This window comes from Mirounga angustirostris, unplaced genomic scaffold (genome assembly GCF_029215605.1).
Source record: "Mirounga angustirostris isolate CCGP_5_RB_7025 unplaced genomic scaffold, mMirAng1.0.hap1 SCAF_1, whole genome shotgun sequence".
In the NCBI taxonomy this organism is placed as follows: Eukaryota; Metazoa; Chordata; class Mammalia; order Carnivora; family Phocidae; genus Mirounga; species Mirounga angustirostris.
The window spans coordinates 85,638,924-85,665,881 of NW_026991709.1; the positions used below are offsets into that span (position 1 = coordinate 85,638,924).

General features: G+C 39.5%; 1 protein-coding gene and 1 long non-coding RNA gene across 3 annotated transcripts in view; one reads left to right on the forward strand and one right to left on the reverse strand.

The window, feature by feature from the left end:
* GNB4 (G protein subunit beta 4) overlaps nt 1-26,958 on the forward strand; it is a 58,066-nt gene that overhangs the window by 20,376 nt on the left and 10,732 nt on the right. Inside the window, exons 2-8 of one of the 2 annotated variants that reach the window (XM_045903339.3) lie at nt 6,033-6,130; nt 13,521-13,559; nt 14,252-14,358; nt 15,987-16,050; nt 17,809-17,971; nt 19,169-19,235; nt 19,342-19,543. In XM_045903339.3, coding sequence (XP_045759295.1) covers nt 6,074-6,130; nt 13,521-13,559; nt 14,252-14,358; nt 15,987-16,050; nt 17,809-17,971; nt 19,169-19,235; nt 19,342-19,543 — 699 coding nt within the window. In that variant the 5' untranslated portion in view covers nt 6,033-6,073. The remainder of the gene's footprint in view (nt 1-6,032; nt 6,131-13,520; nt 13,560-14,251; nt 14,359-15,986; nt 16,051-17,808; nt 17,972-19,168; nt 19,236-19,341; nt 19,544-26,958) is intronic. The other variant, XM_064585033.1, reaches the window with a different exon arrangement.
* Nucleotides 7,162-25,988, reverse strand: LOC135363653 (uncharacterized). The gene is made up of 3 exons (XR_010409543.1): nt 25,851-25,988; nt 24,297-24,446; nt 7,162-7,275 (listed from the first exon to the last, which is right to left on the reverse strand). It is a non-coding gene; the product is annotated as an uncharacterized LOC135363653 (long non-coding RNA).

Sequence of the window (26,958 nt, forward strand, 5' to 3'; positions counted from 1 at the left end):
CATTGGTTAAGATTCTCTGGTGATTTAGAGTCCTTTCCTTCCTAGAATGGATTTTCTTTTTAAGTGTAAATTTCCATCTCTTCTTCTTGTAACTTCTCTTGTTTTCAGTCTCTCCTGTTTCTCTGAATAATCCTATGCCACATCCTTAAACTATATTTGGGGTGGCCTATTCTACCTTTCCTTTGGTACAAGCATCACAAGGGCTCTGGTTTTGCTGCTAGAAACCTTTCTCAGAGCCGTGCCTTCTGACAGCCCTTCCTTTTTCATGGTGTCTGCTTCAGCTTAGCTGAGGGGGTGACTGGACAGGAGTGAGGCTTGGGGATTCAGAATTCCATGGGAAGAAATGGGGTCATGTATAGGCAGCTCTGTTTGAGAGGTCATAATGAAGGATAGAAAAAGGAGGGTCCATGATAGTGAAATGTGGAATCAAGGCAGTGTGTGTGTGTGTCTCTTCAAGGGAGAGACTTGGGCATGTTCAACCCTGATAGAATCCAGTTGAAAGTGAAAGGTTACCCACAGGTGGTGGTTTGCTAGATGAAAATGAGGAATTACAACTTTACAATAGACTGAACCGTTAACACCTGATACCCTGACCAACCTTAGCTTTACAAATAGCGCATAAACAGAGATTAAGTTTGTTCTGATTTATTACACTAAGGCTGCCGTGTTACCTAGAAGTATTCCTGCTACACACATTGAACTTGAATATCATCTAACCTGTAGATCTAACTTACAGTTTATTGGCAATGTAGAGGATAAACAAGTTAAACGGTACCATAAGGAAGTAAACAGAATGTGGGACAAGTGGCTCATTCTATCCAGTAAGTCAGTATTCTAGGGGTAATAAAGCAGGCTGTGGATACTTCTAGATGGAGAGACTTAGGAGACATAGCCAAGTGTATTATGTAGTCTGTAATTGGATCCTAATTTGAATAAATCAGATGTAAAAAGATATTGGTAGAGTAATTGGGGAAATTTGAAAATGGACTAGGTGTATTAGCTCTTGAATAATTACTGTTAATTTTGGTAGATCTACTAATGGTATTATGGTTTAAAAGATAAGTGTCTTAATACTTTTGGAGATGTATGCTGACATATTTCATGGTGGAATGTCGTGATGTCTGTGATTGACTTTAAAATACTTAACGGGGCACCTGGGTGGCTCAGTCGTTAAGCGTCTGCCTTCGGCTCAGGTCATGGTCCCAGGCTCCTGGGATCGAGGCCCACATCGGCGTCCCTGCTCTGCGGGAAGCCTGCTTCTCCTTCTCCCACTCCCCCTGCTTATGTTCCCTCTTTCTGTGTTTCTCTCTGTCAAATAAATAAAATCTTAAAAAAAATAAAAATACTTCAGCAAATGGGGGCTCCTGGATGGCTCAGTCGGTTAAGCCTCTGCCTTCAGTTCAGGTCCGGATCTCAGGGTCCTGGGATCGAGCCCTGGATTGTTGGGCTCCCTGCTTCTCCAACTATCTCCTCCACCCCTTCCCTCCCTCGCCCCGCTCGTGCTCGTACTCTCTCAAATAAATAAAATCTTAAAAAAAAAAAAAAAAAAGAAATACTTGAGCAAAAACAAGCAAATACAACAATAACAATTTGTAAATCACATGGTGGGTATTATGGGTATCTGTTATACTGAATTCTCTACCTTTCTCTGTTTGAAATTTTTCCTAAAAGACTAAAACAACGGAGGAAAAATGAGAGCTTGAATGTTCTAGAAGAGATAATTAGAAGTGTAAGATTACTGAAAAGACGGTAGATGGGATTTAAATTGTAAGTGGAGGAATTGGACCAAATGACAGAAAAGTCAGTTCCTCTTCTGAATAGAGGGAAAGGAGAATGTGATGAGTCGGTTATGTTTGTATAGTCTTATATATGTAGTGGTAGAAAATTGAAAGAGTTCCTGTCTGATGGCTTCTGCTTTCTCTGTGATATAGAAAGCAGGGTCATCTGTAATAGGGGTTGTGAAAGGTCAGAAGCTTAAAGAGTTCAAAGGAACTGACATAGTTCATAGTAAGAGTAGAAGTGATGAGTAAAAAGCTGCATAGGGTTGCTGGGTGGTTTTGAGGGCCCAGTTGAGATGGGTGAAATGAATTTGTAGTATAACTAATATGCCCTGTTTGACTTTTTTGATCAGTGTTTGGTCACTTGAGTACTTGGCCAAAAGGTAGGTAGTTGGATTCCTACAAGGTTGTGGCTTTTGTCTGTTGAGTGTGACAACATAAAAGGGTTGGGAAACTAGGGTGCTGGCAAAATTGTGGGTGAAGTGCTGGACCTGGAATCTAATCTGTTTAGGAAGGGAGGTGTAGCTTGCAGGTAGAGGATGAATGAGTTCTGGAGATCTACTGCACCTCGTAGTGATTATAGTCAACCACTTGGTACTGTATGCCTCAAAGTTGCTAAAAGATTAGATCTTAAATGTTCTCTTTACCAAGAAGAGATGGTAATTGTGTGATGGGATAGTTAACTCTTTGGTAATCATATTGCAGTATGTAAATTTCAAATCACATCCTATAACTAAAACTTATACAATAACTTACACAATGTTATAGGTCATTATATCCATAAAAAGAGGAGAGGTACCACAAACTCATGATATTTCATCTTGAACTCCTCCTCTCCCTTATGAACCTTCTCCTTCAAGGACTTCAAAGTGTCTGGGATTTTAATTACTTACCAGCTAGTAAATTAGCCTGTTACTGTTTCATGGACGCTAGCAGATGACGTGAGACTCCTTGGTCAGCCCAGCAAGTAGCCTGTCCTGGTGTTGGTTTGTGCTGATTCCCCCATGTTCCTCAGTTCCTATGGGGTTAACACAGGTGGGCCTAGATAGATGCCACACATACATTGGATTTGTGTCACAGCCCAGAAACACTGAGCTTGGGGAATGTACCACTTTTATAATAAGTGGAAGCAAGCTTTGCTCTGTCTTGGCAGGGAGACATTGTCTCATCTCTCAAGGTTGCTTGCTCCAAATACAACCCTGAGAAACGGCCCAGGTGAGCGTGATGAGGGCCTTATATTTTGGCAGGCCCCGGAAAAATGTATAGGGGTATTCAGGACCCATGGCCTCTCCCAAAAGTAACCCATCCAGTAGTGGTGGTGAGGGAACGGCTTTCTGTGTGCTGTTTCTGTTCATGGTACTCCATCCGTTTCGGCACCCATGCTGGAAAATCTCCATTTGGTACAGATCCTAGTATATCCTGAGTAGCTCTTGCTAGCCGTGTTTCCTGAAACTGGATTTGCCTCTTGGTGGGAGTTGAGCCAAAAGACACAACCAAGCCAAAGAAAAGGAAAAGGAAGGGTTTTACTTGCAGTAAGTAAAGGAGAACCGTGGGTTTCCCCCTCCCCCCAAAAGCAGTGTCTCCCCGAAGGGCAAAATCGGGGACCTTTGAAGCTTAGGATGCGTCTGTACTCATGAAGGGGCCTGGGCGGTGGGGCAGAAGTCGTCCTAAGGTGACGGACTCCAGGTCAAAGTCCCGGGGAGCTGCAAAAGCAGAGGCCAGATCATCAATTCTGTGGCTCGGGTGGGACTGGTATCTGAGTGCTCAGAGGGATTTAGATCCTGCAGAGATAACTCAAGAGTGTGGGTCAGGTCAGTCTCCTGGCCTGATAGTGGCTGTTTGTTCTCACATTCTTTCCCAAGATGTCTGGGGGCCCGAAATGACTTCTCAAGAAAGCTAGGTCTACTGGCCTTTCTTCGGGGACCCCTACCCTTTCTGCTTACAGTTGCAGAGAAGCTCCGCTTTAGAGAGTCAGTTGTATGCAGGTGGCTATTGGGGTGGGAAGGCAGTAGTGGGTGGGTAAGTGGTGGTTTTGAACACCCTGAAACTAATGAGACCTGTGATGGCCCCTTGATACTCCTTTTTTAGGTACATTAGCAACTCAGTAAGAGCTTTACATCAGTTTTGCATGCCTGGGATTTTTTTTGGAACTCAGAAAATAAAGCAGCATCAGAACCAGAGTTTTTAGGATTTGGGGGCCAGTGATAGCCTCGGTATGGTCCAGCAAGGGTAATTAAGGTTGTGAATTTAAAGAACCTAGAATGCTATTTATCTTCAGTTAGGCAGAATGATCTTCCAGATTGGCAGTAATCTAACCAGCCTGGTACTCCCTGAGGAACATACATGTTAAACAGAACTTCATCAAAAAATGGTTAAGCCTTATAATGATCAAAATTTGCTGGAAATTTAGATAAATGGAGAGCTATATTATAGTAGTAAATTGGACATGGAATATTAGAATGATGTCAGTTCTTACTTACGGTTTAATGCCTTTCCAAGCAATCCTAATAGATTAACTTGTTAATTTGACAAAATAAAGTTAACCCTAATAAACGGATACTTGTACTACAGGTTGAAGTGAATGCAGGATGACACCAGAAACAGATTTTCTTTTTTTTTTTCCTAAAGATTTTATTTATTTTTTAACAAAGAGACAACGAGAGAGGGAACTCGAGCAGGGGGAGTGGGAGAGGGAGAAGCCGACTTCCTGCAGAGCAGGGAGCCCGATGCTGGGCTCAATCCCAGGACCCTGGGATCATGACCCGAGCCGAAGGCAGATGTTTAACGACTGAGCCACCCAGGCGCTCCCAGATTTTCCCTTATGGGAATCAGAGTCTCTCTTACGGGAATTTGGAGATAGGGTTGTCATTTGGGTCTCTAATTTTGACCTGAGGAAATACAAACTGGGTCTTGTGCTTGGAGAAGCAGAAAAAGTTATTTTGTAGAAAGAAGAAAAATAGGAAGAGAAAAACGGGACAGGTAGAGAAAGAATACTATCATAAGTTTTCAGCTTCAGTTTCTTCCCGAGGTTGTAATATGCCTGCCTTTGGGTTCTGTGATTCATCCTAAATCCTTTAAAATTTTTTTCCCTTTATTTATTAAGCTATTTCAGGTTAATTTACTGGGTAAGTGTCTTAGGCGCTGGGGATGTAGCAAAAAAAACAAAGCAAAGTCCCAGCCTCAAGGAGCTTACATTCTACCAGGAGGAAACAACAAATAAGCAAATACATGCTAGATGGTGTTGAGTCATCAAGTGGCTATGGGCTATCAGCAAAGGTCCCTCTGAGGAGGTAGCATTTGAGGAAAAGTCAGCAAGCAATGAAAATATCAGGGGTAAGAGCATTTCAGGCAGAGGGAAGAGCAAGTATAAAGACATTGAGACTAGATCCTACTTAGTGTGTTCAAAGGACATCAAGAAGTCTTTGGAGTGGGTGGAGAAGAGTGAGATGGACAGTGTGATTGACAAGGTCAGGGGTGTAAGAGATTGGGTAGGGCTCTGTAGGTCAAGGTAGAGTTAGGTTTTCCTCTGAATGGGAGTGGAAAACCTTGTAGGATTTAAAGGAGAAGAAAGACTGGTGTTTTAACAAAGGATGACTCAGTTGCCGTATTTAGGATAGACTGGGGTGTGGTGGAGGGCAGTAGAAAGGAGACCAGGTGAAAGATGGTGGTGGCTTAGACCAAGGTAGGCAGGGTGGGAGTTATCGGGGTTGGTCAGATCCTAGATATTTTTCTGAAAGAACTGGCAGGCTTTGCTGATGGATTATATGTAGGGTGTGAAAGAAATAAGGATGACTCCCAGGTGTTCGGCTTATAGGGTTGACAGGACTGAATTTCCATTTACTGAGACAGGGAAGACCCTGGGGGTAGAGTGGGGTTCAGGTTTGACGTATGAACTCTGTGGTGCCTATTAGACATCTAAATGGGGATAAATAGATATGGGTGCTCTCTGCAGTATTGTCAAGTATTTCCTACTGGGCTGTATTCTAGTACTAACGATCTGTAATTTAGTCTTGAATATTACAACTCAGGATTTTTCTTCCATCCTCCGATCACCTTCTCCATCAGACCCTGTTAGTGATCTAGATCTAAGTCGGTTGTTACTGGAACTTGGAATTGCTAGCTCACTTGAGTTTCAGAAGGATGAAAAAGAAGTTATATGTCGGTAGTTTAGAAAGTAGGTTAATATTTAAATGGAGAACTGAATTCAGCTCGCTCTGGTTTTTTATTTTTTGGTTTTTTTTTTTTTTTTGACAGTTGCTTTCACTTGCTAATTTCTGAGGCAAACAAGTGAAAGGATGAGTGAACTGGAGCAGTTGAGGCAGGAAGCGGAACAGCTTCGGAATCAGATCCAGGTAAGAGCAAAGTTTCTCATTTTGGAATTTTAACATTTTTATTTAGTACCAGCGATGAATAAGATGTGTTCATTATTGGATCAGTCTACATATATTAAATGTATCAGTCTTGAAGTGGTCAATTTGTTTTTATTGTACCTCTAAAGTACTCTCTAAAAATCATTCCTAACAAATATCTGTGTGGACTTATGACCTCTGTGTCCCTAAGAAGTTAATATTCTATATGTAATTCCTGCTGAAAGACAAACCTAATTCTCTTAGTCACACACCTGGAATCGTAGTTTGGTTTTTGGTGCAATATGATGAGGCAGATGTTATCACATTGTAATACACTAGAAAAATCTGAATCTCTATTAGATTGCAGAAAAACATTAGAAATTATTAGTGGCATAATAATGTCTGTCATCTTTTACTGTTGGAAATCAACTCAAAACAGCAAAGAACTTAAATACAAGTTCCATCTGACAACAAAATTAAAAGACACTTAGAACTTCACTCCAAGAATCGAACAGTGATGCATCAGGGTGTCAGAAGGCTCAGAGGGAGGGTTTCTGCAAAGTGGGTAGTACTCCCTCAGCAAAAACAGCAGTAATCCTCTGGAACAGTGGGAACAGATGTCTCCCTGGACGGAGGAATATCAAGGAAGATAGAGCTAAAAGATGGCATGTCTATATCCCTTCATGTTTAGGAAGCCTCTTGGAGAGCAGGGTAGAGGAAAGAGACTGAATTGTAGCCTGGCTCTGCCTCCTGACTGCAGAGAAAGCAAGGGCTGACACAGTAAGGGATACACATGAAGAACTTCAGCACAAAGCCAGAAGAATCCCTAATGGCTCGGAACACTGCTGGCCCCCCAACCCCGCAACCGTGAACTTTCTGCAAGAGCTGTTTCAGAAGAACTCCTCTGATTCGATGAGTGAAGAATGAGAAGAAAGGATTGAGCACAGGATATATACAAGGATATTACAAGAAAAGAGAGGAAAGGGGTGGAAAGAACAAAGGATGGCTGAAGAACACTCACCAAGAAAATGTTGATTCCGATTGGCTTGAAATCCTAAACCAAATCTCACTGCCAGGAATTCAAGGAAGTGGATGATTTAGATGTGAGTAAGAACTCTTGAGTTTGGTAGTTTAGATGTCTGACAAAGCTGTCAAAACAAAGGAGGGATTTATTTTGCCTGGAATGATGAGAGAAGGCTTCACAGAATAATCTCTGAAGTAGATGGTGCCAACACCAGAATGGATTCTCTGCCACCTCGGCTTTGTGTCACTTGCCCCAGAAGCTGAACAGGACAGACTGACTGGCTAAGCACGTGGTCACATGACCGTGTCATTTTAAAAAATGTTCTCTGTATAGATGAACTTGGATATTTATTTTTTTTGGATTGCATATAAATGAGATCCTATGGTGTTTGACTTTTTTCACTTAATGCTCACAGGATCCACCGTTGTTGGAAATGGCAAGATCTCATTTTCTTTTTATGGCTGAATAATATTCCTGTGCATGTGTAGGTACCACCTGTGTTTTCTTCTAGGAGTTTTATGGTTTCAGGTATTAAATTCAAGTGTTTAGTCCATCTTGAGTTTATTTTTGTGTATGGTATAAGACAGTGGTCCAGTTTCATTCTTCTGCTTGTGGCTGTCCAGTTCTCCCAACACCATTTATTAAAGAGAGTCTTTCCCCTGTTGTCATAAGTTAATTGACCATACATACATAGCTGTATTTCTGGGCTCTCTCTTCCATTGATCCATACGTCCATTTTTATGCTAATGCCATACTGTTTGATTACTGTGACTTTGTAATGCAGTTTGAGATCCGAGAGCGTGATGCCTCCGGTTCTGTTCTTTTGTCTCAAAATTTCTTTGGCTACTCAGGATCTTTTGCAGTTTCATACAGATTTTAGGATGTAAAATTGTATTTTTGTGAAAAATGCCATTTGAATTTTGATAGGGATTGCATTGCATCTGTAGCTTGCTTTGGGTAGTATGGACATTTTAACAGTATTCTTCCAATCCATGAGCATAGAATAGCTTTGCGTTGATTTGTGTCTTCAGTTTTTTTCATCAGTGTCTTAATAGTTTTCGGTATACAGGTCTTTCACCTCCTTGGTTAAATTTATCCCTAGGTGTTTTATTCTTTTTGATGCAGTTGTAGATGGGATTGTTTTCTTGATTTCTTTCTGATAGTTTTTAGTGTATAGAAAGGATAGATTTTTGTGTATCTTGTATGTATTTTGTATATCTTGCAGCTTTACTGAATTTATTTCTAATGGTTTTCTTTGTGGAGTCTTTAGGGTGTCCTATATATAATATCATGTCATCTGCTAATAGTGACAGTTTTATTTCTTCCTTTCCAATTTGGATGCCTTTATTCTTTCTCTTGCCTAATTGCTCTGGTGAGGACTTCCAGTAACATGTTGAATTAAAGTGGGGAGAGTGGATATCCTTGTCTTGTTCTGATGTTAGAGGATAAGCTTTCAGCTTTTCATTGTTGAGTGTGATGTTAGCTGTGGGCTTCTCATATAGGACCTTTATTATGTTGAGGCACACTTCCTCTGTACCCACTTTTTTTGAGAGTTTTTCTCATCAGTGGATGTTGAATTTTGTCAAATGCCTTTCTGCATGTTTTGAGATGAGCATACAGTTTTTATTTTTCATTTTGTTAATGTCCTGTATCATTGATTTGTGATGTTGAGCCATCCTTGCATCCCTGAAATAAGTCTCACTTGGTTATGGTGTGATTGTTTTAATGTATTGTTGACTTTGTTTTGCTGCCAATTTGTTGAGGATTTTTACATCTGTGTTCATCAGGGATATTGGTCTGTAATTTCCTTGTGGTGTCCTTGCCTGGAATGATTGGCCAAACACAGGGTCCCAGGCTAATCTCATTAATCCTCTTAGCAACCCTGTGAGGTAGATGGTGTTGCTTTGTTTCAAAGATGAGGAAACTGATCCTCAGTGAGATGAAATAACTTGCCAAGGTAACATAACTACAAAGTGGTAGCTCCAGGATTCAGGCCAGGTGTATATATATTTTTAAGATTTTATTTTATTTATTTATTTGAGAGAGAGAGCATGTGTGTGCACACAAGCTATGGGGAGGGGCAGAGGGAGAGGGAGAAGCAGACCCACCAAGCAGGGAGCTGGACACAGGGCTCAATCCCAGGACCCTGAGATCATGACCTGAGCCAAAGGCGGATGCTCACCTGACTGAGCCACCCAGGAGCCCCTCAGGCCGGGTATATTTTGACACCATATCCCATGCCCTCCCAGCCCTTCAGCCTGTGTTGTAGTCTGGTGGCTGTTCTTTGATCATGCGTTGCTCTTTCCCCCTTCATCGCCGTTTTACAAATGGTTTCCTTTGCCTAGGGTTATACTACCTTGGCTCCACTTTTTCTCCCGCGACTCCTCTTCGTTGAGTCCCAGTCCTCTGAAAAGCCTCACCAGAGTCCTGTACTTGGATTTATTCTCCTTTTATTGGAAGGCAGGCAGCATGGCATGGTGGAAAGTGCATGGGCTTCAGCTTTTCATTATTCTGTGGCCATGAGCAAGTTTTAACTTCTGTGATTCTTGATATCTTTCCTGTAAAGTGAGAATACCAGTGCCCACTGTGTAGGTTTGTGGAGAAGATCACGTGAAATGACGTGCATAGGACTTACCAGTAAATGGTAGCTCCTTACTCATACAGCACTTTGGATTTGTGTTACAGGGTTGATCACAGCTGGCCTTGTGTTGTGGTTCCTTGTGCGCGTTTGCCTCTGCTACTTGTACTTGGATGGAAAATTCTGTGTCCTAATCATTCTTTGTAGCTCACCAGCATCCCAAACACAATTGCGTGGGTGCAGGTGCTCAACATTCCTCTCCCATGATTTCAAGTAACCACATGTATGTAAGGTGCCATGTACTTTATTTCTCCATTTAATCATGTCATGCTATATTTAAAGACCCTCCCTCTCTTTCTCCCTCGCTTCTAAAATATAATCTAACTGTGTACTTCACTGTGGTGTAAACACCTGAGAAATGTATGGAATCTTATGCAGTATTTTTAAATATTTTAAATTAAACAGAAGTAGAGGAAACAGACTTTTCTTTCGTAATTGTTATTTTTTTCTCTTTTCACTTTTCTCTTACACAAAGATGTCTTAGATTATGGTGGACAATATGGACTTCAGCCTTTAATTGGGAATAATTTTATATTCAGTTTTATAATGGATAAGTGTCATAAGAGTAAATTCTGCATGTGAATAGAATCTTTTCATGATTTGCACGTAACTGCTATTTGTAGAATGCTTATATTCCAGCGTTTTAATTTTTACCGATTTGCACTAGTCAATAGTTTTCACTTACAGTTTAATTGTCCCGTTAATATTACAAGCCCTCTGAGGGCTGGCCTGTCTGGTTTGCTGCTGTAACTGTTATGCCCAGAACAGAACCTGACACAGATTGTGGTGTTTTTTTTAATTGAATAACTGAATTAAGAAAGATGACCTAAACAATGATAGTTCATTTTCACAAAGCTTAAAATCAGAAAACCCTGTTTTTAGAATGTGGCTCAGGCCATCACTGTCGTTTCTGGAAATTCTTTTCATTGTAGGAAACTGGACCCAATTATTCCTTGCCAAATGAGGTTTGACTAAGAATGAGAGAATCAGATCATATGTTTGTGTAACTACTTATGAATAGCCTTACATAGAAATATTGTAAGTGTTATAAATAGGTTGAAGGGCAGTTAAAAGGTTCGTGTATTCCATGTAGTCTTAGCCGCAAGCGGGGAGGTAGGCATTTTTCCCTCGGCTGATGGGACAAGTTGTCCATTTGGGGCATTTATTTAACAACTGTGTGCTTCCTCTGGGCGGCAGGAGTATGCTGAGCGCAGTAGGGAAGAAGAGTTGAAGAGGATACTACCCTGACTTTTGAGAGGGGGAAAAATTGTTTCAAGTCTATTAGGAAGAATTGTGCTTTTGATTTTCCCATGTTATATGCATCCTCTCAATTTATTGAGAACCCCGGTTTAAAACCTCTTGTTGCTTATTAAATGTTATTTTGTTCTATCGATTTCTGTTCACTATTATCTTCTTTCTGATAATTCCCTTCAGATTGTGGAAAAATTTAAGGTCTCTTTGAAAGGCTGTCCTGTAATGCTTAAACATAAATACCTGCTTACATGTAAGGACCTTGCTATTAATGTATAGATGTGACTCAGAGCTGTTACCTGTTACATAAATTGTTTTCCTGATGTATCCTATCTTTTCCTCATTGGATCTAAAATATTGTATTTCTGATTGCAAGTACACTGTATACAGATACTACGCATTTTAAAGAAGTGCTTATATATTTGTAAAAATATTTCTGAAATGACCTGGGTATGCTATAAATATCCTTCCTATCACCTCAACTTCTAGATGCCAGAACAAACCAAAAGGGAACTCTGAAGCTTTTTGCTGAAGCTTAGTAACAAATATAACTGAATACTGTGGGCTTATTAAATCAACCTAGTTCATTTTTACTCATGGGGATGAAATTTAAAATCTTTTAATCATAAACCAGAAGTATATTTGCACAATGGAATAGAATTGAGAGTCCCTAAATGAACCCATGTATCTAGGGCCGATTGTTTTTTGTTTTTTGTTTTTTGTTTTTTTTCCCAACGAGGATAACAAGACCATTTGAGAGGGAGAGAACAGTCTTTTCAACAGATGGTGCTTGGACAACTGGATATCTACATGCAAAAGAATGAATTTGGACTCCTACCTCATACCATTTATAAAAATTAACTGAAAATAGTACCTAAATATAAACGCTAAAAGTGTAAAAATTTAGGGGTGCCTGGGTAGCACAGTTTGGTTAAGCGTCCAACTCCTGGTTTTGGCTTGGGTCATGATCTCGGGGTTCTGGGATGGAGCCCCACATCAGGCTTCTTGCTCAGGTGGAGTCTGTGGAGTCTGCTTGAGATTCTCTCTCTCTCTCTGCCCCTCCCACTCGTGCTGTCTCTTTCTCTCTCAAATAAATAAAATCTTTAAAAAAAAAAAAAAGTAAAAATTTTAGAACTAAACATAAGCTGTTAATCTTTGTGACCTTGGATTCAGCAGCAGTTTAATATGACACTGAAAGCCCAAGCAACCGAAGAAGTAAAAACTTCTGTAAGGACACTAGTCAAGAAAATGAAAAGACAGCCTACAGAATGGGAGAAAATATTTGCAAATCATACATCTGATAAGGATCTAGTGTCCAGAATATATAAAGAGCTCCTACAGTTCAACAATAATGCAATTTAAAAATGGGCAAAGGCTTTGAATAAACATTTCTCCAAAGAAGATCTACAGATGGCCAGTAAGCACATGTACAGATAGATGAAAAAGATGCTCACCATCACTAATCATTAGGAAAATGCAAATCAAAACTACAGTGAGATACCACTTCACAACCATGAAAATGGCTAATAATAATAATAATACAAAGGACAACTGTGGGTGAGGATGTGAAGAACTTGGAAAGCTAATACATTCCTGGTGGGAGTATAAAATGGTTCAGCTGCTGTGAAGAAAACAATTTGACACTTGATTAAAGAGTTAATCGTAGAGTTATCACATCCTCCACCACTCCTAGGTATATACACGGGAGAACTGAAAACATGTATACACAACTTGTACATGAATGTTTACAGCCTCATTATTCACAAAAGCCAAAAAGTGGAAAGAACTTAGTCCATCAGTTAATGGATAAACAGTGTGATCCATCCATATAGCGGACTATTACTCAGCCATAAAAAGAAATGGAGTACTGGGCGCCTGGGTGGCTCAGTTAGTTAAGCGACTGCCTTTGGCTCAGGTCATGATCCTGGAGTCCCTGGATCGAGTCCCGCATCGGGCTCCCTGCTCGGCAGGGAGTCTGCTTCTCCCTCTGACCCTCCCCCCTCTCATGTGCTCTCTCTCATTCTCTCTCTCTCTCTCAAATAAATAAATAAAATCTTTAAAAAAAAAAAAAAAAAAAGAAATGGAGTACTGACATTTGCTACAACATGGATGGACCCTGAAAACCTACATTAAGTGAAAGAAGCCAGACACAAAAGGTCATGTTATAGGATTCCATTTATAGGAAATGTCCAGAATGGGCAAATCTATAGAGATAGAAAGTAAACTAGTGATTACCAGGGAATGAGTGAATTGGGAGGTGTAGGGATTTTTTGTTTGTTTGTTTGTTTGTTTATGGTAAATGTTCTGGAATTAGTGGTGGTTGCACAAAGTTGTGAAGATACTAACCACTGAATTTTAAATAAAGAATATGTGGTACAGTGAAAGGTGTATTTGTCAGTCTACATTTTCAATGAAAATAGTATTTTAAGTCCCATCTAGAGATTTCCATGTTTAAATGTATTATAATCCTCTTTCTTTAGGATGCTAGGAAAGCATGTAATGATGCAACGCTTATTCAGGTAAAGTTGTTTTGTTTTGTTTTTTCTCCATTTTAGTAATTCACATGAAAGAGCTTGATAACGGATGCAAATGACATTCAGGTGGTTTTTATTGTATTTAATTGAAAAAAGATCTGTATTTAAAAACTATAATCTGTAATTTGTCAAATGATGTACATGTGCTTTTTAAAGCATACTTGTTAAAATAGAAGCCTGTGGAAAAACAAATACTCTAAAAAACACATAGATTCATATGTATTTTTTTAGGTAACTTCTGATTCTTTTTGATATGCGCTATTATACTTTTTTTTCTTACATCAACTCTTAGGAAGGTTTCATTAGTTTAATATTGATAATTTTTATTAAGGAAATACTTTATGTGCTGTACTAAAGCTTGCTTTCTTATGGACAGTTAAAATTATACGTGTTTTACTGTTTGATCATCTATTTGGTTTTTATTTGTGGCTCTTTTTTTTTTTTTTTTTTTTACTAAAGTTGGGAGATACATATTCTTAATAGTCTATAATAGATATTCTCACTGGAAGGTGTGCAAATAGGATCATTTTAAGTCATGCTTTTTCTTAACTTACTGATCCTATAATGGCTCTGAGATTATTGCTATAAATTTGTCTTCTTCTTATGCCTATTATATCTACTTTATTGTCTGAGCTATGTCTAAGATGTAAAAATAACATTCTTGATGTTTTCTAAAGATCACATCAAATATGGATTCTGTGGGCCGAATACAAATGCGAACGAGACGTACATTGAGGGGTCACCTAGCTAAGATCTATGCTATGCATTGGGGATATGATTCAAGGTTTGTACCTGCCCTTTTTTTTTTTTTTTTTTAAAGAAATGGGGAGAGAGAGGGGTAGGAGAAAGGAGGAGAGAAGAGAGAGAATCTCAAGCCGACTCCGCACTGAGCACGGAGCCCAAGGCAGGGCTAGATCCCAGGACCCTGGGATCATGACCTGAGCGAAGGCAGTCACTTAACTGCTTAACCGACTGAGCCACCCAGGCTCCCCGCCAATTGATTTTTAAAGAATTTAATTTCAGGGTGCCTGGGTGGCTCAGTCGGTTAAGCGTCCGTCCAACTCTTGATCTCAGCTCAGGTCTTGGTCTCAGGGTTGTGAGTTCAAGGTGGGCATGGAGCCTACTTAAAAAAAAATTCAGGTTCTGCCTTGTATCCTACTGTTATCTTCCCTTTGATAAAAAATTTGTGGCAGCCGCTACATAAAGTCCGCTAATGTTATTTACCTGTAGGGAAGGGATCCGGGTGACTTGGTGACAGGGATAGGAGGGTGACTTTTTTTTCCCCCACTGGGTAGCTTTTTTTTGTATCTTTTGAATTTTATACTCTAATGAAAATGTCCAAAGCAAAACAAAAAAGTTCAGTAACTAATAGTTGTTAAGAGTTCATATTTAGCCAGCAGACAAAGCTTTCTGCTGTTCAAGCCCGGTCCACTTTTCTCAGCTGTAATGCCCATTTCTCACACACTCTGTGCAACTGGAAAATTCACAATTCCTGAAACACTTGCTGTATTTTTCCTCCTCTTGTCAATGAACATACCCTCCTCACAGAATAGAGACTTCTACCTTTAGCTTACAGAATTCCGTTTTTCAGTATGCATTCTTTTTCTCAAAACTCAACAAGCAGAGGTATTTGTCCCCCTTTTACTTTCCTGTAGCATTGATTTTTATACCACCCCTCTGACCATTTTTACTTAATTTATTGTAAATGTGTATAAATACCTTCTCTCTGCCAGATGGTAGAGGCCTCAAAAGGCAGGAGGCACGTCCTGCATCATACCCATAATGCTGCCTTGCCTTCACAGGCTCTCAGTTAAGATTTTTAGGTGGAGTGAAATATGGTTGTTAGGCTTATATGTCATTAAATTTAAGTCAGTAAATAATGAACCACTCAGCTACTATCAGAATCTTGAATAAGAACTAGAATGTTGTCGCCATAAAAAGTTGCATCATTTTTTTGAATTTTAACCAGAGGCATTTTTAGTAAAATGTTTAAATTCTTTTTTTTAAAGATTTTATTTATTTATTTATTTGACAGAGAGAGACACAGTGAGAGAGGGAACACAAGCAGGAGGAGTGGGAGAGGGAGAAGCAGGCTTCCCGCCAAGCAGGGAGCCCGATGCGGGGCTCACTCCCAGGACCCTGGGAACATGACCTGAGCTGAAGGCAGACGCTTAACCAACTGAGCCACCCAGGCACCCCAAAATGTTTAAATTTTGCTAAAATCTATGTCCTATTGAAAACTTTGGCATGCAAAATAAATTTTATTTTTTTAAGTTGGGAGGATATTTTCTGGTATCAAGTTTTTCATTAGAAAAATATTTTTTTCTGAACTGCCCTACAGTAATGCAGTGCATGACTAATTTAAACTACTTTTTCCTCTGTGTCAAATTATTTTTGTGTTTGTTCCTCTAGGCTACTAGTCAGTGCTTCCCAAGATGGAAAATTAATTATTTGGGATAGCTATACAACAAATAAGGTAGGATTTCTTCGTCATTTTCTTTAACCTTTTATTTTGTCTGGTGTCCAACAGTTCTTTCCTTTATTCAATTACTTCAAACCAATTTCCTTCAAAGATAAATTTATTCCATTTATTTTAATCTAGATCCTCTCTTTGGGCTTAGTGTTTGCTTTTAATATTAAGCCCTTTTATGTTCCCAAGGACAGTGGAAGGACTATCATTCAGTGTATTTTACTTGAGTCGCCTACTTTGTATTTTAATATTAGAAAAGGATGTGCATCAGTTTTACATATGGATGATTTATTTATTTATTTTTTAAGTTTTATTTATTTAAGTAATCTCTAGATTCAACATGGGGCTCAAACTCACGACCTTGAGATCAGGAGTCACAACGCTCTTCTGACTGAGACAGCCAGGTGCCCCTTTAAATGATTTTTTTTTTTTTTTTTAACTTACCCATTTCCTAATGGGCAGAGACCCGGAGATTTTTATTTCTAGTTGTGGGTAAGCCAGAATGCTAGTGTGAGGCTTTCCTTGGGTCCACTCTAGCCACTGATTGGTGTTTCTGGATTGCTCAGAAGATGCAGTAGCTTGGAGGCAAATTACAACTTTTCCCTGTCTCTTGGCAGAACCCAGTGGGTCCTCCTAATGTGTCCACCGGAAGGAATCCTTGGTGTAAAGGGGTTGAGTGGTAGCAGAAAAGCTTCAAGAAAACTTACACACATGAAATACCTTTTAGATTCTGTGTATACTTCTATCACTATTTTTATTGAAGATTTAAAAGTACTGTTTTGTGAAGTAAATAATAACTTCAGCCTGGTTGAGATTTTAAAGCTAGCTAAGACTGATTTAAAACAGTTTTTCTATATTAATTGGCCCATCCAGCATGTCTTTCAACTATATTTTCTTAGAACAAAAATAGCTTTTAAAATATTTTAGGTTTAAGTGAGAGCATAATAGTAATCACCATTTAGCCTTGCTTATTCCCGTATACCTTAAATTTTGCCGCCTACTTGAAATGTTTGGTATTGGGTAATAAGGCACCAGAGCGGTGTGGGCAGATCAGTGCAAACTATGGACATTTTTAAAATTTGGGTGCAGAGTATATATCCTACTATTAGGACATAGTGCCATCTCTCTCTCTCTCTTTTAAGATTTATTTATTTGGGAGAGAGAGAGAGTGCACAAGCCAGGGGGAGGGGCAGAGGGGAGAGGGAGAAGCAGACTCCCTGCTGAGCCCAGGACCCTGGGATCATAACCTGAGCCGAAGGCAGACGCTTAACCAACTGAGACACCCAGGCGCCCCCACGGAGCTATCTCTTCATGGGAGAACCATTTTATTTTTTTATTTTTTATGGAAGAACCATTTTAATTGGCTCTGATAATTGCATTGTTCAGTGTTATATTGGAGGAAATTCCTCTTTTGACTGTTATTGCAAAAACAAAGAATTTTATTCAATTCTTTAACATTTTGCACTTAATATTTTGAATGGGTATATTAGCATTGAAACATTCTGCGTCCTCTTAAAATAATTTCTGAAAAAGAACACTTAAATCCGAATGAATTGGTGATAAATGCTAACATGCCTATTACTTTTTCTGTATTAGTATTTTATTTTTCATTGTTCTCTTAAACCATTGCATTTTTAATTTGGCTTATTTTTAGTTAGATGCATTTAATTTTTAATAATATTTGCTTCACTGTAAATTGTTTTCAAAAATGGACTGTTTTTGTAATCTTAGTAATAGTTTTTGTGTGTTATATTTGTTGTACAGATGCATGCTATTCCTTTGAGGTCTTCCTGGGTGATGACCTGTGCCTACGCTCCTTCCGGTAATTATGTCGCGTGTGGAGGGCTGGACAACATCTGCTCTATATATAACTTAAAAACCAGAGAGGGAAACGTGAGAGTGAGCCGAGAGTTACCGGGTCACACAGGTGAGCTCCACTAAATATTGTCCTTTCCTACCAAGTATGAGGACTCCTAAGGGAGCCAATCAACGAGAACGAGTGACAAATCATGGTCAGCTGCTGAAGATCGAGTGTTAATCAAGTGAGAGGAGAAAGGAATATGAATCGGCAAAGGACCAACTTTATAGTTCTACAAATGATGACTGTAACTTTATTTTTCTTTCAAAAATAGTCAATTTTATAAAAATGACAGATTGATTGTAAAATATTCAAACAAGAAAAGAAAAGAAAAAGCAAATACAGGGGCACTTGGGTGGTCAGTCAGTTAAGTGACTCTTGATTTCGGCTCAGGTCATGATCTCAGGGATGTGAGTTCAAGCCCTGTGTTGGGCTCCATGCTGGGCATGGAGCCTGCTTTAAAAAAACGGCGGGGCGGGGGGGGGGGTGGCGCGTATAAAATAGAATTTTCTGTTTTCTCTACAACCATATAACAGTTACGGGATTTTGGCATCTGTACTTAGTTATGTAATTAAAAGTGTGTATTAGATACACAGTGGAAAACACTTCACGAATGTGGTAGTGCATTGCTTGATTTGCCAGCATGCACACCATAGAGTGTACACCATACTGTAGCATTTGGTTTGCAGTATTAATAAGGAATTTATTGCCACTCATCAGGCTTCTGCCTCTCCACGAATACTTTTAAATCTCCGAATTCTTGGTAGTACTATTTGATGATGCTTTTTACAAAAATCTCTAATAGCATTTTCCTGCCATTTCCATATTTGGAAACACTGGTGAATTCTCATTCAGGTGACCCTTTTCCATGAAGCCTTCACTGAGGTTGTCGTAATTTCTCACAGCATTATTAAAGGATTTCCCAGTGTACCTAACCTAGTCTTCCATAGATGATAGAGATTTGTGTAAAGGAATCTCTCTGTCTTTGGTAATCATAGTAGGCAGAAGGGACTGTGTCCTAAGTTTGTCATTTTCAGAGTGTCTAACAGGGCGCCCCATCGACATAGTAAATACCTGAGAGTTTGTTGATAAAATTGAGTTGCAGACAGCATGGAACTTGAGGTAACTAAAAGTAGAACTATAGATTATACTAACAAACATTTGTTGCCCATGTATTGGGTTTTAAAAAAATGTGTTACTATTTCACATGGTAATTGAGTCACTCCGTCAGTGATAACCTGAAATGTGTTGCTCTCTGTGCCGTAGGCTACTTGTCCTGCTGTCGATTTTTAGATGACAGCCAAATTGTTACAAGTTCAGGAGACACAACTTGGTAAGTGTGGCCCACAAGAACACTGATTCGGGGGTTGAGGGTGGTAGCGGGAACTAACATTAGGAAAGATCTAATAGTCATTGTTTTAATTTATGTTTAATTATAGTGCTTTATGGGACATCGAAACTGCCCAGCAGACCACCACATTCACTGGGCATTCTGGAGATGTGATGAGTCTTTCTCTGAGTCCTGACATGAGGACTTTTGTTTCTGGTGCTTGTGATGCCTCTTCAAAATTGTGGGATATTCGAGATGGAATGTGCAGACAGTCTTTCACTGGACATGTGTCAGATATTAATGCTGTCAGTGTAAGTAAATAGCATTTCTAAAGAAATGCATTGTGCCTATGAACTGTTGAAATCTTTAACGTGATTTTAACAACAAAAACTCCAAAGAGGTAACCACAAATAGATAAGCCAGGTAAGTATTCGTATATATGAAAATGAAGTAGTCATTTGTGGTTATTATTGTCCTATGTAGGTCAAATGCTAAACTGTGTAGAAATGACTAGGATTTCTAGAACTACTATGAATACAAATGCTTATGTGTATAAGACACTCCTAATTTTGTAAGAAGATGTATTTGGGGGAAAAACTGCTTTCTATTTATTCACATATTGAAAGCCATTTTTTATAATTTTGTTGAACATCTGAGAAAGTAAATGCTTTGTTACCCCCACCCCCTATTAGTAGGCCAGCCTGGTTAGAAAAATAGAATTTTAGAGCAGGTAAACCTAGTCTTCTCCATCTCTCATCCTATCACCTCTATCAGGTTGATGGTATTCTCTTTTCCTAATTTGCTTAGATTTTGTCAGGGATGAATGGAGTTTATTAAATGCTTTCTCTTCATCTGTTGAGATGATCATGTGGTTTTTGTTTTTTTAGTCTGTTAAATGGTGAATTCACGTTGATTCACCCCCACCCCGCAAATATTAACCCAACCCTGTAATTCTGGGACAAACCACTCTTGGTCATTGTGCATAACTTTTTTAATATATTAATGCATTTGATTTATAAAAGTTTTTATAAAGTTTTACAGCCATATTCATAAAGGTTCTATTTTTCCTTCAAATGTTTTTTCTGCTTTGGTATGAGACTAATGCTGGTCTTGTAGGCAGAGTTGGGGACCATTCCCTCCACTTCAGTTGTCTGGGACAGATTGTGTAGAATTGGTCTTATTTCTTCCTTAAATGTTTGGTTTAATTTCCCCGTGAAAGCTCTCTAGGAGAATTTTCTTTGTGAGAAGAGATTTAACTACAAATTTAATGTCTTACTTGGATATAGGCTTGAGTCCTAACCCCCACTACCTCAGGATGTGACCTTATTTGAAAATAGGGTTGTTGCAGATGTGATTAGCTGAGTCATACCAGATTGGAGGTGATTTAATCCAAGATAAGGGGTATCCTTAGAAAAAGGGGAAAGCTCCAGACCAACAGGCAAAGAAGGTAAACAGTGTGAAGACTCACAGGGAAAAGACTGCCATCCACAGCCCTTAGACATGGACTGTGAGACCTTAAATTTCTGCTGTGTAAGCCACCCAGTTTGTGGTGCTTTGTTACATGGCCGCCCTAGGAAATGAATACGTTTGGTAGAGGTTTATCTGTTTTCTTTTATCTTCTCAAAGAACCATCTTTTGGTTTGAACAGTGTGCTCTATTTTTCTGCTTTATTAATTGATTTTTCTGATTATTTCTTTGCTGTGTAGTTGGGTTTCATTTTCTTTTTCTAGGTGTGTAATGTAGAAGTTGATACCATTGATTTGAAACTTTTTTTTCTTAATATTGAAGCTTAAAGTGGTAAATTTCTTTTTTTTTTTTAAAGATTTTATTTATTTATTTGAGAGAGAGAATGAGAGAGAGAGCAGGAGAGGGGGGAGGGTCAGAGGGAGAAGCAGACTTCCTGCCGAGCAGGGAGCCCGATGCGGGACTCGATCCTGGGACTCCAGGATCATGACCTGAGCCGAAGGCAGTCGCTTAACCGACTGAGCCACCCAGGCGCCCAGTGGTAAATTTCTAAACATTGCTTTTGGTGCATTCCACAGATTTGGATGTGCTGTGTTTTCATTTTCATTTAGTTAAAAATTCTTTATAATTTTGATCTCTTTGATGCATGAGTTTTTTAGAAGTATGTTACATAGTTTTCAAATATATGGAGATTTTCTAGATATCTTTATTTTTGTTAGTTTTTAATTGCATTATGGTCCAAGAATACACTTTGCATGATTTATAGGATTCTAAACTTCTTGAGACTTGTTTTATGGTCCAGAATACAGTCTGGCCTGGTCATTGTTCTGCACTTGAAAAGAATCTCTATTCTGTTACTGGATGGAGAGTTCCACAGATAACAATTATCTCAAGTTGGTTAATAGTATTATTCAGGTCTTCTGTATCCTTACTGATACTTGTCAGTTCTTTCTATTTATTATTGAGAGAGGGCTATTGAAATCTCTAGTCATGTATTTGTCCATTTTTCCTTGCAGTTTATTAGTTTTTGCTTCAGTGAGTATTTCAAAGCATAAACCTTTAGGCTTATTGTGTTCTCCTGGTCAGTTGATTTCTTTATCATTATGAAATGTCCCTCTTTATCCCTGGTAATATTACTCACTCTGAAATTTTCGTCTGATATTAATAGAACCACCCCAGCTTTCTTTTGATTAGTCTTAGCATGGGCGTATCTTTTTCCTTGCTTTTACTTGCTATTTGTATTTTATATTCAAAGTGATTTTCTTATAGGGCAGTAGTTGGGTCTAAAGAGTCCTATTTTGGGGCGCCTGGGTGGCTCAGTCAGTTAAGCGTCTGCCTTTGGCTCAGGTCATGATCCCAGGGTCCTGGGATCGAGTCCTGCATCGGGCTCCCTACTCAGCAGTGAGTCTGCTTCTCCCTCTCCCTCTCCCTCTGCCCCTTCCCCTCCCCTGCTCATGCTTGCTCATGCGCTCAAATCTTTAAAAAAAAAAAAAAAAAAGTCCTATTTCTGTCTGTTACTGTTTAGACCATTTACATTTTATGTGATTATTGTATTGACATGATTAGGTTTAAATCCACCATCTTGCTCTTTGCCTTTTGTCCTGTCTATTCTTTGTTCTTTTTCTGCCTTCTTTTGAGGTTTTAAAAAATTTTTGAATTTCTAAATTTCCTTTCTTGGCTTTTTAGCAATATTTTTGTTGGTTTTTGTTTTTTGTGGTTGTGGTTGTGGTTGCCGAGAAAATCTGTGGTGTACATTTCTAGTTTATGGCAGTCTACCTTTAAGTGCTCTTATACCACTTTTACACATAGATAAGCACCTTTTACCTGGATTCTCCCACTTCTCCCCTCCCAGCCTTTGTGCAATTGTTGTCATACATTTTACTTTTATAGGTCTTAAACCCTACAGTACATTGATATTATTGTTGCTTTCAAGAGCTGATGCTCCTTTAGGGAGATTTAACAAATAAAGTCTTTACGTTTATTAACATAGTTACCATTTTCTGTGCTCCTCATTCTTTTGTTTATGGGTTCAGATTTTCATCTATTTTTCTTCTTGAAAGGCTTCCTTTAATGTTTCTTATAGTGTAAATCTGTTAAAGTCGGTCAGCTTTTGTATATCTAAAATATTTTTTATTTTGCTTTCATTTTTGAAAAATATTTTCACTGTTTTTTTTTTTTTCCCCCTTCTGTTGATACTCTAAAGATGTTATTCCACTGTCTTCTGGTTTATGTTGGTACTGATGTGAGATGTACTATCATGCTTATATTTGGTCTCTACACAGTGTGTCCTTTGTTTTCCTCTGGCTACTTTTATTTTTTTTTTCTTAAAGATTTTATCCATTTATTTCAGAGAGAGAACAAGTTGAGCTGGGGCATGGTAAAGGGGCAGAGGGAGAGGGGGAGAGAGAAGCTCAGGGAGACTCTGCACTGGGCATGGAGCCCGACGCAGGCCTTGATCCCACAACCCCAAGACCATGACCTGAGCCGAAACCAAGAGTTAGTGGCTGAACCGACTGAGCCACCCAGGTGCCCTTTCTCTTTGTTTTTAAGCAACTTGATTATGATGTGTCTTTGTATAATTTTCTTGATATTTCTCGTGTCTGGATCTGTGGATTATTCATCAAATTTGGAAACTTTTCAGCCATTATCATTAAAATATATTTCTGTCTCTTCTCCTCTGAGGTCTCCAAATACACATATATTAAGACACCTGAAGTGTTCCCACAGTTCACTCATACTGTGTTCATTTTATTTTTCAGCCTTGTTCTTCACTGTATTTCACTCTGGATAGTTGGCTGTTGCTGTGTCTTCCAGCTCAGTACACTTCTGCAGTGTCTCATCTGCCATTAAACCCATACAGTGTCCTTTTTAATCTCAGACATTGCTTTTTGTCCTTGTCTGTTAATTCTGTCATCTGGTATTTTTGGGGTTTGTGTCAGCAGAATGATTTTTTTTCCCCCTCCTAATTATGGGTCATATTTTCTCGCTTTTGCATGTCTGATTTTCATTAGATGTGATGCCAGACATTGTAAATTTTACCTTGTTGGGTGTTGGATAATTTTGTATTTATATAAATACTATTTAGCTTTGTCCTAGGGAATAGTTATTTGGAAATAATTTGATCCTTTCGGGTCTTACATTTCAGTTTTGTTAGGTGGACCAGAGCACCACTTTGTGTATGCTTAAGTTTGTCCCACCAGTGAGGGGAAAACCTTATGATCTCTCTTCCCAGTGAATTGTGAGGTTTCCCCCCTTTCTAGGAGGGACAGACATTATTCCTGGGCCTGGGTGAGCATTGGCTTGTTTCCTGTTATCTTTATGGGTATCTCCTGTGCTTGAGTAGTTTCCTCACATACCTGTGGTCAGTACTCAGCTGAATACTTGAGGGGCCCCTTACCATCTCCTGACATTCTTTCAGGAGAAGAGAGGGTTGTCCTCTCCGGTTTCTGGCCTGTGAACTCTAGCTGCCTTGGACTCCCTGGATTCCCAGCTGTCTCCTCAACTCTGAGACATCTGTGGGCTCCATTTGGGATCCCCTTCCCAGCACCATGACCTGTAAACTTTCTCCAGGCAGGAAGTTAGGGCAGTTACGGGGCTTACCTCATGTGTGTCCTGTCTCTCAGGGACCACTCTCCTTTGTTGACTGATAGCCAGTGTCTTTAGAACCAGGTTTCATATACTTTGTCAATTTTATTTATTTTATTTTTTTCAGCATGGGGGTAAATGTAATCACTGTTAACTCCATTTGGGCTGAAAGCAGAAGTATAATTCTTTCTTTAGCTCATTTTTGAAAAATTAACAATTTAAGGGGCCTTGCCCAGTATATGAAAGTAATTTAAAAAGACCAACATAGACCTATCCTTTTGAAATTAAGATATCAAAACATAAGGACAAAAAAATTCTAGAAATATTCAAAATGAAAAGGTAGATTACCTGGATACAAAAGATGAAAAAAAAGTTAGGCTAGCCTCACACTTTCCCATAATAGACAGGGCTGGAAGGCTTCTGAACAATATCTGCTGAGTGTTGAGGGAGAAATACTGTGACCCAGGAATTTTAAGTATCAGAGGCCTTATTTTATGACAGGGGAGAAATATTTCAGTAAATATAACCTAGGATAAGAAATTAAGACCACATATAATAACTCAAGGCAATACATGTAAATGGTTGCCACTATTAAAAGATACATTGGTTTTTTTTTTATAAAGATTTTATTTATTTATTTGAGAGAGAGAGAATGAGAGACAGAGAGCATGAGAGGGAGGAGGGTCAGAGGGAGAAGCAGACTCCCTGCCGAGCAGGGAGCCTGATGCGGGACTCGATCCCGGGACTCCAGGATCATGACCTGAGCTGAAGGCAGTCGCTTAACCAACTGAGCCACCCAGGCACCCTAAAAGATACATTGTTAAGTCAAACTATATGTTGTTTATAAGAGCTACATCTAAAACAAAATGGCCCAGGAAAGCTAACGGTGAAAAAGAAAGAGTGGGCAAATGATAAACTGAAAGAAATCTGTAGTAATATTACTATATTTCTATTATACAAAGTAAAATTGAAATACAAACTATAAGACGAGAAGTTTTATGTTAACAAGAAATGGTCCGTGGTGAAGCTGTCACATTGAAATGCGCAGAAAGCCAAAGCCATTAGAAACGCAAGGAGAAATGAATCCAAAACACCATTATGTAGGAGACTTTCATATACAACCTTGGCATCCTGATACCCTAGGTAGGCAAGAAAAAAGATGAAGGATTTAAATAATGTAGTTTAATAATGTTGACTGAATAAACCTTGCACCCTGCACTGGACATACGTTCTTAAACATAAGAACCAGTCGCATAGTAGGCCACTAAAGAAATAATCTGAAGTGAATAGCTCAGGACTTGGAAAAAGCAGTTCACACTAGGAGAGGGAGAGAAAGGAGCTGGTTAAGGACAAAAGGAAAAAATGCAGATTGAAGTGAGAACCTCTACCTGAACCAGCAGGTCCTCCACCATCTACCCTCTGCCCCTTTGCTGTGGTCCGTCCAGCCTTGAGCAGCAAGTCTGATGTCCAGAGTTGTGAAAAACGTTTCGTCCCCTCAGTTTAGTGCAGACTTACCGTGTGGCAGAACCTGACCAGAGCAACAAGGAGCGGTTTATAGTCTTTACTTACCCCACTTAGGATGACTGTATCTGTCACTGGACACACTGTTGTGTTCATTACAGCATGCTACTTCGGGCCCAGTGGAGTTGTTCTTAATACACAGCATATTCCATAAGTTCTGAAAAACAACCATCCTGAGGGGTTCATATCAGCCTCTTAGGGACTGTGGACCTGTGGTCACCCATGACCTACACTGCTTCCCTCTCTCTCTGAACTGCCCAGTCGTCCCTCTGCCTCAGTCGCACTGGGCTCCTTGCCACCCCCACCCCAGGACTGTCACCCTTACTGCCCCCCCACCCCCATGTCTCTGATCTTCCCAACAGAATCCCATCACTTCACCTCCTGCAGGGTTGGAGGGGGGGATTCTTCAGTAAATCCTACTTCTCAGTAGTGTCTTTCCTGGACACTCTAAGCTTTTGCCCATGCGCCCTTGCTCTTTTCCTGGCCTTTTTTTTTTTTTTTTTTTCCCCTCCTTAGTATTTACCATGATCTAACATGCTTATTTTTTATTTACTTTTCATGTTTATGGTCTGCTTCACAAGAATATAAGCTCCATGGAGACAAAGATTTTTGTCAGTTTTGTTGACTTCCATTTACCACCAGACCAGCATTTAGAACTGTGCATGATACAGTAGGTGCTTAGTGCATATATGTTGAATGAACAAATATTTAGAAAATTTTGTAATTTCTAGGGGCGCCTGGGTGGCTCAGTCGTTAAGTGTCTGCCTTCGGCTCAGGTCATGATCCCAGGGTCCTGGGATCCAGTCCCGCATCGGGCTCCCTGCTCCACAGGAAGCCTGCTTCTCCCTCTCCCACTCCCCCTGCTTGTGTTCCCTCTCTCGCTATGTCTCTCTCTCTCTCAAATAAATAAATAAAATCTTAAAAAAAAATTATTTCTAGAAAATTATTAGAAAATTAAAAAATTCAAATACTCTAAGATTTGACTCCCTAAATCTCTGGTAAACTTAAGAAGGATAAAGTGGTGCCTGGGTGGCTCAGTTGTTGAGCGTCTGCCTTCGGCTCAGGTCATGATCCCGGGGTCCTGGGATCGAGCCCCGCGTCGGGCTCCCTGCTCTGCGGGAAGCCTGCTTCTCCCTCTCCCACTCCCCCTGCTTGT